General features: G+C 39.0%; 1 protein-coding gene across 4 annotated transcripts in view; it reads left to right on the top strand.

Annotated features, from left to right (window-relative positions):
• TNC (tenascin C) overlaps nucleotides 1–14,354 on the top strand; it is a 110,076-nt gene that overhangs the window by 78,296 nt on the left and 17,426 nt on the right. For 2 of the 4 annotated variants that reach the window (XM_007474532.3, XM_007474531.3), the window contains 5 exons: nucleotides 2,054–2,326; nucleotides 3,575–3,847; nucleotides 9,955–10,077; nucleotides 11,944–12,087; nucleotides 13,204–13,323. In XM_007474532.3, coding sequence (XP_007474594.2) covers nucleotides 2,054–2,326; nucleotides 3,575–3,847; nucleotides 9,955–10,077; nucleotides 11,944–12,087; nucleotides 13,204–13,323 — 933 coding nt within the window. The remainder of the gene's footprint in view (nucleotides 1–2,053; nucleotides 2,327–3,574; nucleotides 3,848–9,954; nucleotides 10,078–11,943; nucleotides 12,088–13,203; nucleotides 13,324–14,354) is intronic. The other 2 variants (XM_007474533.3, XM_056812025.1) reach the window with 1 other exon arrangement.

The following is a 14,354-nucleotide window of genomic DNA, read 5'->3' as shown; positions in this document are numbered from 1 at the left end:
TGTGATCAATCATATATTTTTCTTCTCCATTTCTGCTCCCACAGTTCTTTCTCTGGATAGGATAACATCATTTTCACAAGTTCCTCAATGTTATCCTGGATAGAAAAGTCTCTTACATTTGATTGTGCCACAATATTTCAGTTTCTATGTACAAAGTTCTCCGGGTTCTGCTTCTTTCACTCTGTATCAATTCCTGGAGATCTTTCCTGTTCACATGGAATTCTTCCAGTCCATCATTCCTTTCAGCACTATAATATTCCATCACCATCAGATACCACAATTTGTTTAGCCATTCCTCAATCGAGGGATACCCCCTCATTTTCCAATTTTTTGCCACCACAGAGAGTGAGGCTATAAATATTTTTGTACAAGTTTTTTTTTCTTTATTATCTCTTTGGGGTATAAACCCAGCAGTGATATGGTTGAATAAAAGGGCAGGCAATCTTTTAAAGCCCTTTGGGTGTAGTTCCACATTGCCCTCCAGAATGGTTGGATCAATTTACAACTCCACCAGCAATGCATTAATGTCCCAACTTTGCCACATCCCCTCCAATATTTATCACTTTCCTTTGCTGCCATATTGGCCAATCTGCTAGGTGCCAGGTGGTACCTCAGACTTGTTTTAATTAGCATTTCTCTAATCAGGAGGGATTTAGAACACTTTTTCATATGATTATTGATAGTTTTGATTTCTTTATCTGAGAACTGCCTATTCATATCCCTTGACCATTTGTTAATTGGGAAATGGATTGATTTTTTGTAAGTTTGATTTAGTTCCTTATATATTTGGGAAATTAAACCTTTGTCAGAGAGTTTTGTTATAAAGATTTTTCCCCATTTTGTTGCTAACCTATATTTTTAGAACAAATAGGAAATTCCCTGTCCCCTCAAAAAAGAACCAAAATTCTTTAGGGGAAAAAAAAACACTTCCACGGGATGCCATAGGTTCAATACAGATACGGATTTAGGATGGAAAAATCATACTGGATTTCAGATGAGAGGACCTTAATTCACAACTTAGCTCTTCGGCTTACTACCTATGTGATACTGGGCCATTCCTTTCCCTTCTTTGGCCTAAATTTGCTAATTTCAAAAATGAGGAAATTGAACCAGATGACCTTGATGGTCCTTTCTTGCTGTAAATTATACAATCATACACTTTCTATATTAACTACCTTTGGCAATGAGAATTAATATTCAGGAAAACACCGAGGTCCAGAGATGTACTCCATCCTCAAAAATTCAACCATGTTTCCCTAGTCTATACATAACAAGAAAGACAAGGCAAACTCAAACATTCTAGGAAGGTTTTTCAATAACCAGATTTTGAAACAAAACACAGCATTTTTTGTTGACTCAGGTAAATTAAAAATACATAACTAAAGATACTTTTTCCTTTCAAATTTTTCTTGAGTATATTGAAGAGGTTCTTCCCCATGCTTTCTTCTTGTTCTCCTAAAGTATGACTATTTCCAAGTACTTTAGACGTTTAATAACTGACCCTCCAGCTAGTTTTTGAAATGGAATCTCTTAAATTGTCATTATGAGAGAGAAAAGGACAGTAATCGTAACTTTTGTGAGAAAGTCTTTCTCTTAAAATTATGTCGTTCATTATGAACTATATGCCAAGTATATAATACATGCTTACCATATATTGCATGCAACTGAACAGGGTACAAATCTGACTATTATGAACTAATGTTCCCTCAAAATGTATACCTTAGTCTATGAAAATATGCTATCTGTAGTTGTATCAATAGTACTTTATTTAGAATGTGAAGGGAAAGAAAATACAAATTTGAAAGGGAAAACAAAAAAAAAAATGCTCATAGAAACCAGACTTGTTTTGGTCAACTGGATTCAAAACCAAAATTCTGGTGGGTGGTTGGAGATGGATTCAATCTCTGAAAGTTATCCTAAGCTACTCTGTCAACACTTGTCATCTAGAGACCTTTAAAGATTTGCCATTCATTCTCCTTTGTGAAGATTTAAGGCTATTTTGGTGGACTCTATGACATTAATCTGCACTGTTTTCAACCCTCCCTTCTTTCAGAGGCTCTGCCCCTACTGGAAAACTTAACCATTTCCGACATTAATCCCCATGGGTTCACTGTTTCCTGGATGGCATCGGAGAATGCCTTTGACAGCTTTCTAGTAATCGTGGTGGATTCTGGCAAGCTGCTGGACCCCCAGGAGTTCACACTTTCAGGAGCCCAGAGGAAACTGGAGCTTAAAGGCCTCATAACTGGCATTGGCTATGAGGTTATGCTTTTCGGCTTGGCCCAAGGGCACCAAACAAAGCCCTTGAGTGCTGTGGCTATTACAGGTATTTCCATTCAAGTGAGCCATTCTTTTCCATTGCTCAGTCTTCTCTTCCATTCTTGTGTTTTTCATTCGGGAGACATTTCATGTAGTCCATATGCCAAATCACCATGGCTTCTGCATTTCTGTCCTCATCACAGCTATACATTTCACAGGTGGGACCATTTCATTCATACATCCTTTGCATTTTCCCTTGTCTTCTGTTCCATCTTCCATTCCTGACACGAGAAGGTCGAAATGTCCCCATGTTGTCTCCCAAATCCTTTAGAAGTTCTCAGCCAAATGTTTATTCTACATTATATTCATCCAGCCTCATCCTTCCCAGACCCCAGATGCATTTCAGCCTTCTCAAAGAAATATATTTGACTGATATATTTCTAAAAACCTTGTCAATAACATCTTCCATCTTTAAAGTCTTAACTGATAGAACATTGTCAGGTATAATAGTTCCTGGGCATTGAAATACTTTCATTGGGAAAAATGGACTTATTGGAGATATTCTTAACCACAGACTAAATCCATAACTGTCTCATGATTCAGAGGTCTTGCCTGAGGAATACAGCATTAATCATTATCTCAGTCCAAATTTGCTTTTCCAAGGAGGAAATCTTTCCCTTTTAGGGTGAGTCAAGGTGAGCCCCTTGTGAGTCCTAAGGTTGTAGGTCCAAAGACATAGTGCTTTACAGTACCAGGAAAAGACTCAGCACTGACTCTAAAAAGGACTGTCTGTCTCTCAGTCTTTATTCAAACACTCCCTAGAACAAAGTGAAAAGAGGAAGGACTTCTAAAAACTATTTTGCTCAAACGTAAAAAAAAAATCACAATAAGCAAGATAATCACGGAGAGCTTTGCACAGCTCATTAGCATGAGCTTATTTGTATTTTAACAGAAAGGTTTCACAAAGGATGGATACAGAGCCACTGGAAGATGAAGAATTAACAGAAATAATTCACTTACTTTTAACTTGCTTAATATTGCATGGAAAGAATAAATGGTATGTGTCCAGATGTAGCTTAATGTCATCAATTTGGGGGGAAAAATCACACATGCATACAGGCACTTCTACTAACTTTACCTCTAATGGAACTTTTTTCTGTTTAAAAATATGTATTTTTGGTAACTCAGGAGATTTTCATTTCTCTGACCTGGGGCATCACTGCACATTGACATCTCCATTGAACAGAAGAGTAGCATTGGCTGTTTAAAAATGACTTTCTCTTTCCTCCCTCTTCCACTCTTTTTCCTCCTCTAGAAGCAGAACCAGAAGTTGACAACCTTCTGGTTTCAGATGCCACCCCAGATGGTTTCCGTCTATCTTGGACGGCAGATGAAGGGGTCTTCGACAGTTTTGTTCTTAAAATCAGGGATACTAAAAAGCAGTCTGATCCACTGGAAATAAGTGTACCAACCCATGAGCGTACCAGGGACATAACAGGTCTCAAAGAGGGCACAGAATATGACATTGAACTCTACGGATTAATCAGTGGACGACGATCCCAGCCAATCAATGCCATTGCAACCACAGGTATTATGACTAATATGGAGAGAGGAGAGACATTGTGTTATGTTTTGTGGTTCATTATTACAAATAGCATCACTCATTCTGATTATTAAGTAAAGATTTTCATTTTGAGGTGGTGGGAGAGCAATGGAGAAGGGGCTATTTTCTTTCCTATGTTTTAAAATCACACAATGTTAATAGAAGTGGTTTATATGTTTGTGTAGTGTTATAAGTAAACAGGAATGAAAGAAAGGAATAATCATTTCTATAATATCTACTATGTGCCAGACACACTAAGTGCTTTCTTCAAATATTATCTCATTTGATCCTCACAACAACCCTGCAAGGTAGGTGCTATTATTGTCCTCATTTAACAATTAAAGAAACTGAGGCAAACAGAGGTTAAGTGATTTGCTCAGGGTCAAAGTGCAAGTATTTGAACTTGAAATAATGGTAGGGTTTGGGGGATGGGATTGGATATTAATTTAGAGCTCCAGAATCTTCCTGCTGGTCTCATGCCATTTCTCTCTGCAGACTCCCACACTTTCCTTATAACAAACTCCAGTATCAATGCTCTATCCACTGTGCCACCAACTTCCTTTATGGAGAAAAGTAATATTAGAGAATTACTTTATTAGAGTGAAAAGAGCACTGAACTTTGACTCAGGAGAAGGGTTCAAATCTTGGGTCCTACACTCATGAGTTACTTGAGCATGGGTCCACTTAAGTCCACTTAATCCCTCTAGTTAAAGCATTTCTTCACAAGAGAGTTGTAAGGATCAAATGAAATAATGTTTATAAAGTTCTCTGTAAACTTTGAAGCTCCCTATAAATATTAATGTTAGCATTATTACCATCATGGAGAGAGGTGGGAATTTGGAGGGAACAATAATAAATTGAGGGTATCTCTAAAAACAGCCTTTAGTAAGGTTCTTTTTCAGTGTCTAGACTCTCTAGAGTCATATCTACACTGGGTAGAAGAAAAGCAAAGTAACATATCTGCCTTTATTACAAGACTACCTCATTCTATCACTATTTTCCACATCCAAAATTAAAACTAGTTCAAGAAACCCATGGTATAGCTCTAACTATTCTACTGTAGCAGCTTGGAAGATAGTGTGATACAGGGAAAAAATATTATGCAGAGAATTAGAAGATCTGTGTTCAAATGCTGGCTCTGCTATGTGTTATCTGTGTATCCCAAGGAAAGTCGTTTAAACTCTCTGGGCCTTGGTTTTCTCATTTGTAAAATGGGAACAATATTAAACAAAAAATACAAATATTATATAAATACCCGCTCACAAAGGGTTATGTCTTAAATGAATAAACTGATGATAAAGCACTACTGTGAGCACTTTTTTTTAAGTGAAGTTTTAATACAGAGGTGAGGTAGACAGTTTCATATTACAAGTTCTGAATTCTGTGACAGTAGTCATTTTGTTCTGGTTTGTTCTAAAGTGAATGAATTATAAATGAGGATGCCTGGCTCTAACTTACTTCTTGTTCAGTCATTTTCAGTGCTGTACAATTCCATGTGACCCCATTTGGGGTTATACTAAAGTGGTTTACCATTTCCTTCTCCAACTCCTTTTACAGTGAAGAAATCTGAGGCAAAAGGTTAAGTGACTTGCCTAGGGTCCCACAACCAGGTTTGAACTCACAAAGATGAGTCTTCCTGATTCCAAGCCCAGTGCTCTATCCATTAGGCTGCCCACCTTCAGTTTCTAATGCTTAGTTTCTTCATCTATCAAATGAATATTTGAGGACTTGGCATCAAAAGGGACCTTAAAGGTCATGGAGTCATTTTCACTCCTATTCTAGACAAGGACACTGAGGTGGAGAGGGAAGAGAGTAATACTTTCTTTAGCTCATGAGGTCGTTGTGAAGAAGCATTCTGTCAAATTTGAAATACTATGTAAATGAGTTATTATTCTTGTTATTGGTGCATTTTTTAACTAAACTTATCTTCAAGAGGTTTTCCCTAGTCTATGCCTATAGTAAATAAGCAAAGGATCTTAGAATTTGCAAGTGGAAATAACCTTAGAATTCAACTAATTCCAACCCTCCCATTTTATAGATGAAGTAACATAGGCTCAGGGAGATAAAATGACTCATGGTCAATGACAGACTCAGGCTTCAAGCCTAGGCTTTTGCCTTTCACTCAATCCATCTCTCAACCTCACCCCACCAATTCTCTTGAAAGGAAAAAGCTACATAACAAAACCATAGAGTGATTCACTTCTGTACCTTGACTGACTCACAAGCTATTTATGGTAAATGGCTGGGGGTTATGGCTTCTTTTCTCTATTGACCTTAGAAGAATGACATTTATCACAGCTGATTCTTTCTCATCTCATGCTAAAATTGACTGCTTTTAAGGCTCCCAACTCAATAAACAACTCAGAAGGGATTCGCCAAAGGGGGTTCTAATCTGGGAATCACAGAACAAACCCAAAGAGGACATTTTCAGAAAATGTCAAAGAGACATTTTCAGACATTACTCCCTTGTCTGAGGAATAGAACTTCACCTGAAAAAATTAGTCTTTATTGATTATGAAATTAATAAACTGTTTCTCCCTCCTTGTGTGGCACTGGGCAAGTGTTTTAATCTTTCTGGGCCTCATTTCCCTCATCTATAAAATGATGACATTGGACTGGATATGATCTCTAAGCTAAGGTCCTTTCCCTTTCTAACTGTGGGCTCTCTTCTGATGAATTTAATTCAATAAACATAGACTAAGGGTCTACTATGTGTAAGACACTGTACTGGGGATAGAAAGAAAAACATTTAAATTATCCCTGCACCGGAGATCTTACTTTTGATTAGAAATTTCCAGGATTCTCCTAAGAGTTCACTACAGAAAAGTTATGCTCTGCTCAATGTCCATGTGCTCATGAGAACAGAAGAAATACAGAGCCCTTGAACACTTTGGTGCAGATTCATTCATAAAAATGGCAGTGTGGGACAGGGGAAAATGTCCTAGATTTGGAGCCAGAAAACATTAATTCATTCCTGACTGTTAGGCTTTTTGAGGGGATCATTGTGGACATATTCATCAGCGTCACCTGAGCTTCATTTCCCTCATCTGTAAAATGGGCATACTATTACTCTTTACATGATATGACTAAGTATGGAATAGGTTTTGCAAAAAATAATTCAGGTTTAGATAGTGCTCTAAGATTAATTTGATGAGGTTTAAGCATTCATAAAAGGTATTAGCTCCCTTACCAGAGCCTTTTGGAAAAGTCTCAGTTCTAATTCTAGTTCCCCACCTGCACCCCCCAAAAAAAGGTACCAGATCAACATTTTTACCCCAATTCATAAACAGGCCATTTTTGAGTTTGTTTTTGATTGCCATTTTTGCTTCAAGTGTTTGTTTTCAAGAGAGAGGTCTCACACTTCTAAAGAGAGAATAATGAGATTTTGAAGAAGATTGAAACTACTATTTAGAAGATCGATCTGATTTGTCTCTCTGAGACCACAAATGTGCATACCAGAGGCAGAATAAGATGTGTTCTAGATCTCTCTCCTGGGCTCTGAAAGGTCAGAAGTTCTGTGTGGCTGGTGCCAAGCCACCTGGTCCAGGAGCCTCACTTCCTGGGCCCACCAGAGGGTATCAGACAACAACCAGAGAATATGTGTGTGCATGCATTGGCAAGAAGAGGGAGTGAGGGAGTCTCAGAAAGTCTAAGATATAATTACCATTTTCCCTCTTCCTCGGCTTTTTTTCCCCATTCTTTCTTGCTTTGGTCTACCTCATCTGTCTGTCTATGTCTCTTTTTCTTTTTCCCCCCAAGGCATTTTAAAAAGTAGATTTAACGAAGCTGTTTCTATCCTTGGAGCTCATCTTCTCTTTGACCCTTTGAGGGACAGCCTTACTTTTGATCCTCCCATAGTTCATTATACTTACCTACAGCAGTACTATCTTTCTTTAGAATATGAGGTCTTTGTGTGTGTGTGTGTGTGTGTGTGTGTCTTTGATCATGGACCTGAGAAGAACCAAGGAAGCACACCAGTCCTTTCTATCAAATCCATTCATTTTAGCTTTCACTCCCTCCCCTGGCCATTTTGTGCCGTCTCCCTTCCCTCCCCAAACTTCTGACACCCTTTGGTGAGCCCAGGATGTGAGGATCTTGGACCAGCGGGCTCCTGACTGAACTTTTCAGGACCCAGAAGGGAGCTCTAGAACACATATTATTGGGGGTGGAAGGCAAAAAAAAAAAAAGGTCTTAGTTGAGTTCCCAATTTTGGGAAGTGAGTTCTCAAAAGTTACCAGCTCTTTTCTGGTAGCCCCTGAGGGTCAGATAAAGGTATTTACTGTGGCAGCGAGGTGGCTCAAGGGATTGAGAGCCAGACCAGAAGGCAAGAGGCCTGGGTTCAAATTTAGCCTCAGATATTTCCCAGCTGTGTGACCCTAGGCAAGTCACTTTAACCCCCCTAACTAGCCTTTACTGCTCTTTTGCCTTGGAACCAATATGCAGTATTGATTCTATGACAGAAGGTAAGGGTTGGCGTTTTTTGTTTTATTTTTTAAGTATTTACCTCAAACCTGCTGCTTCACTCCACTCAGTGAAATACAGGTAGCTGATATCAGAGGGAGTCACTTTTCCCATTCTGAAAGCTCTGTCTCTCCCGACCTCCCTGACATTTCCAATCAATTTTTTAAACTTTTCTACAAATGACAACTTGCCGTATCTGTAAGCCAAGTTGAGAAGAATGGGAAATGCACAAGTAGTGCCTGCAACATAAAGCCTGGGACAGGCAGTCACTAAATCCAATGACTGCTCTGCAAGAATCTACTTGCTAGATCAACCCTCCCTTCCATATCGACCTGTGGCCTTTTGTTCTCTAGGGGTGATTCCAAGCCAGACTCTCCCTGTGGTGTTTGGGTTTTGTTTTTCCCCAAGGAAGCATAGTGGCCGAGGCCACAAAGTAAATGACACGCAGGCCAACTTCTGTGCGGCCTTACTTGGACAAAGAGAAAGAAAAGGGCCTCTTTTACCACTTGGTGGTATTTTTTTTTTAACAACACAAGTTTTATTAGTTACTGGGGGATAGTAAAGCTAGAAGGGATCCTAGAACAAATAAGTTTAGAGCATCAAACACACAGCAATAAAATTGGAAGTACTCTTAAAGACTGTGCTTCATTTTACAAATGATGAAACTGAGGCATGTGAAAATGACTTGAACACATAGTACATAATTTCTAAAGGATCCAGGGGGCCCAGCCTATGCCTTAGCCCCCTGAGTGTTGCTGTAGTCATATTCTAGTAATTCACAGAGCAAAAGGAGGTGTTCACACATATATGGAAGACCTGAGTCCAAATCCTATCTCAGACACTTACTATCTGTGTGATCCTGGTCAAGTCACTTATTTTCCTTCATCCCCTGGAGAAGAACATGTCAAACCACTCCAATATCTTTGCCAAGAAAACCCCAAATGGGTTCATAAAGAGTTGCCATGACCAAAACAACTTAACAATAATAAAAAACATAAAAGACAATAATGTCTTATTATTATTTTAGAAAATTATTCTTCTCATCTTACTTCAGATACAAATGGTCCTAGCTTAAGTCTCTATGCTATCATTCTTTTATGTTTAATATTTGGTGGACTATTAAAACAGACAGTTTTTCATGATCATTGTCATTGTTATTATTACTGTTACTTTTCAAAGGGAAAGATGAATACGTCCTTTAATCACCTAAGGGTGTCTTCTGCTAGCTAAGTCAATAACTTTGAAGAATAAATTACAAAAGAAACAAACATAGATGTTAAGACCAAAAAAAAAGCAAATTCTATGCATGGACTCAGCAAAACGTGTTCCCATATAATCCTGAAATTTTCCTCCCTTTCTTAGATATATGTATGGGATAGTAATAGAATTCATTTTCCCTGAATAAAAATGAACATCAAATTGTAACTAAGGAACCATAATTTTGATAAAATCCTTGTACAATTATCAGGTTATAAAATTTTGCATCTGTAGGACTTGAATGGACAGAAATCTCTAATGGCTCACTTTTACAGGATAAAAAGGCTAAGAATGATAGCTGTCACAGGAAGAATGGCTGCCAAGCAGTGTGTCAGACTATTTTTGCATTTGCTGTTCTGCTCTCTCTTTTCTAGCCATGGGTTCACCAAAAGAAATCTCTTTCTCGGACATCACTGAAAACTCTGCCACTGTTAGCTGGACAGCACCCACTTCACTGGTGGAGAGCTTCAGGATTACATATGTCCCTGTGGAAGGAGGTGAGAGAGGCTGGGGCAAAGAGGAAAAAGTTGAGGGACTCTGGAAATTTGGGGTGAATCAGTAAAAGGAACTGATGTTTTTTTGATCTCACATCCTCCCATCTTTACCAAAGGGAAGAAAGTCCCTTTTGTTCCCCTACTTTTGAAACTAACTCTGAGAGAACGAATATTAAAATGGTCTTTGGTAAACACTAGAATCTTAGGATGAATGAATGAGTAAATGAATGAATGAGTGAAAAGCACTTATTAAAGCTTACCAGGGGCCAAGAATTATGTTAAGGACTGGGGGGAAACATAGAAAAAGTAAGCTAACCCCTCTTTTCAAGGAGTTCATACTCTAATCGAGAGAAATAAAAAATTTAAAAGGATTCAGTTACAGAGCAGATTGCAAGGTCCAGGAATCGTTAGGGTACATCAGCAGGTTAGATGGCAGTGTTCAGTGTTTGTGGGTCTAGAGGAACTAAGCATGTTATAGATGGTAAGACCCAGAAGAGCCTGGGTTTGGTCATCCTCCTCTTCACCACAATTGGTGACTCCCAGCTCAGAAAAGTGGTGTGAGCAGCCATGCCAGTCTTCCAAGTAAGGCCCCCAGTCTGGGCAATCCTGGGTCAAGGGAGAGACTAAGGAAAGCCAAGGATTAGGGGGTAATTTCAAAATTATATAAAAGTCATTTAATCTAACCTCTACCCAGCATATGATCTGATACTACAACCTTTTTCTCATGCATCTCACAGGTTGAATGTATGACAGGCTTCCATTCAAAACACCCAAACTACAATGATTTAAAACTAGTAAGAAGGGAGCAGTTAAATAATTGGTAGCCAGGCCTAGAGACAGGAAGACTTGGGTTCAAATGTGACCTCAGATACTTCCTAGCTGTGTGACCCTGGGCAAGTCACTTAACCCCCATTGCCTAGCCCTGACCACTCTTCTGCCTTGGAGCCAATACACAGTACTGATTCCAAGGCGGAAGATAAGGGTTTATTAAAAAAAAAAAAAAACTAGTAAGAAAAGGGCTTTGGTATTAATTATGGGACCCATTAATTATGATATTAATTTGGTACTAATTTTGGTTCCCGTCTCCCTAAAGACCCCTAACCTAAGGAAACTGTATTTGTCTCAATGAGTAGAATTCTCTAGGAAATCCCTAAATGGAGACCAGTTTTATCTCCCTAGATATCACTCTGTTCTTTAGTCCTTGTAAAGCCTATCAACTCACAGGACCACCTATAGGAGAAAGAGCCATTCCACTTTTACAGAATAACTCCATAGCAAATCTAGCCTTCTTAGCTGTGTGACCCAGGATAGGGTGGAGAGAAGATCTACTGCAAACACCCAGTTTGGAGGACATGCGGGTGAGAAAAAATAAACTGTACCACATGCCAGCCGACTCCTCAAAGAAGACTTGCCATTTTAAGACTGCTGTAACTTTGTAGTTTTTTCCTCTCTAATCTAAGTTTATTTGGCATCTCTACCAATGGAAAATCATTTTAAGAAACTAAAGTTTATTTACTGAGAAGCTGGGAGCAAATGGGAGTTTAAGGAAATAATTTCTCTTTTTTTAATGTATTTCCAAATATCCTTTTGGGGATAAAAATTAAATACCTCTTTTCTGTTGAAAAATAAACATTTACATAGTGAGAGTTAATGTAGTTCTATTATATGATGAAGATGTAGCAACAAAATACTTTTTTCTAAAAATAAATAAATAAATATGTATTTCCATTTCCAAGATAGAATGGTCTGCATGTGTGTGTATGTGTGTGTGTGTGAACAATTATTTTAAAAGGGATCAGAGACTGCAAAATCCTGCCCACCCATTCCACCAGGGCTCATCTGATGCCTGTGTCTTTTGCCATGTTCCAGGAACGCCTTCGATGGTGACAGTGGATGGAAGCAAGACTCAGACTGGGCTGGTGAGACTGATGCCTGGAGTGGAGTATCTTGTCAGCATCATCTCAATCAAAGGCTTTGAGGAAAGTGAGCCTGTAACAGGGACTCTCACAACAGGTACCATTTCATCAAGCATGGTTCTAGCCTCCTTTTTCTGACAGTTTCCTCTCCCATATCATAAAGAAGAGGCTATTTTCCACCCAGTACATCTTTCATTCCTTAACTCTTCACTGTACCCTTAAATTTTAACAAATGGCATTTATTAGACCCCTAATATAGGTAACATACTGGGCTCAAGATTCCACTGCAACTTCAGTATTCCATAAAAGGCTAAGCTTACTACAGGGAAGAAAAATGTGCTTTTAGTACCATAACTGACACAGAGAAGTCTACAAGGCAGCTACGAGGCATAGGGTTCTTTTAATTACACACCTTTATTAAGTGCCTACTATGTGCCAGGCACTGAGCTAAGAACCTTACAAATAATGTTTCATTTTGTCCTCACAACAACCTTGGGGTAGATGCTATTATTATTTCCACTTTACAGCTTAGAAAACTGAGACAGAGAGAGGTAAGTGATTTGCCCAGGCTCACATAGTTGCTATGGATATAAATCCAGATTTAAACTCCAAATCTTCCTAACTCCAGGTCTAGCACTTTATTGATAGTTGCCTTCAGGAATAATTAGAGAGATAGAAAAAATAATTCAAATCATGTCTTAGACTCTTAAGGGTTCTATCACCCCGGGTAAGTCACTTAACCTCTAATGGCTTCTCATGTTTCCCTCTCCCTAACCTTTTCAGCTTTCCTTTCTGTAAAGAACTCCACCTCATCTGCCATTTGATTATAAGTTCCTTAAGGATGGCAACTCTCCTTTTTACTTGTATTTGTTTCTCCAGCTCTTGTGCCTGGCACATAGTAGCTCTTAGTACATATTTATTGACTGTTAACAGTTTCCTCACATTTCAAATGGGGTAACAATAACACCTGCCTCATGGGATTGTTGTGTAGATCAAGTGTGATCCTACATGTCAAGTGCTTTGGAAACCTTAAAGAGTTCTATAAATATTGCTCATTTAGAATATTAGGGCTGGAAGGAACCCAAGGACAGAGAATACTCGAACCCAAAAAGACCAGTAGACATCACGTTAAATCCAACCTCTTCACTTGACAGACACTAAAGGCCCATAACTCTCCAGTTGTCCCTCATAAAGCTTCCTCTTTCTTTTTCAGCTCTGGATGGCCCATCAGGCTTGGTAGCAGCCAATATCACTGACTCTGAAGCCCTGGCCATGTGGCAGCCAGCCATTGCTACTGTGGACAGCTATGTCATCTCTTACACAGGGGACAGAGGTAACTTCAGGTTTCAGAGTTTCTCAGCCTTCTTTCCATAGCACTTCAAATTTAATTCTCTTATCACCCCCCAAATTTCATCTCCTCACTGCCATATTTAGGAGAGGACAAGAAATTGGTGCACCGAGTTCAGTAGTAATTTTGCATTATAGGACATTGGTCCTGAGTCAATTTTTTTTAATAACTCTGGCTAAGGCCATCCGAAGATAAGAGCATCTTATCCATACTCTGCATTCTGTAACGCAAAGTAGAATAATATTGTGGTTCCATCACGTGGATTCAGTGGGAACATTTCATATTGGTGAATAAAAGAAAGGAATATCTCTAGCATCTCTCTAATTGTTTGGGTTTTCCAGTTTCTTCTCGGGCATCATGTCACTTCATCAAAGTGAAGGGACCCCTTTAAGGAACATAGTTTTCTGGATAACTCTCAACTCCAGTGAAGGAAGTAGAAGACCCAAAAGCTTGACCCACAATCCCAAGCTGATCTGGGAAAGCCAGACTATACTACAGCCCCAGATGGAGTCCCCAGAAGAATTCAATGGCAAAAAGCTTTAATTTTGAATTTTTTTAAATTTTTTCTTTCAGGGCAGCTGGGTAGCTCAGTGGATTGAGAGTCAGGCCTAGAGAAGGGTTCAAATCTGGCCTCAGACACTTCCCAGCTGTGTGACCCTTGGCAAGTCCCGTGACCCCCATGGCCTAGCCCTTACCACTCTTCTGCCTTGGAGCCAATACATAGTATTGACTCCAAGACGGAAGGTAAGAGTTAAAAAAATTTATTTCTTTCTCTTTGCAACTGAGGCAGCTAGGTAGCATAGTGCGCTGAGCCTAGAGTCAGTAAGACCCATCTTCCTGAGTTCAAATCTAGCCTCATTTACTAGCTACTTAATCCTATTTGCCTCAGTTTCTTTATCTGTAAAATGAGCTAGAGAAGGAAATAGCAAACTACTCCAGTATCCGACAAGAAAACCCCAAATGGGGTCATAAAGAACAAGATATAACTGAAATGACTGACCAAGAAAAACAAAAAG

Source organism: Monodelphis domestica, chromosome 1 (assembly GCF_027887165.1).
Source record: "Monodelphis domestica isolate mMonDom1 chromosome 1, mMonDom1.pri, whole genome shotgun sequence".
Classification (NCBI taxonomy): Eukaryota; Metazoa; Chordata; class Mammalia; order Didelphimorphia; family Didelphidae; genus Monodelphis; species Monodelphis domestica.
Note: the sequence above shows the minus strand (reverse complement) of the source record. Positions and strands in the feature narration are given on the sequence as shown.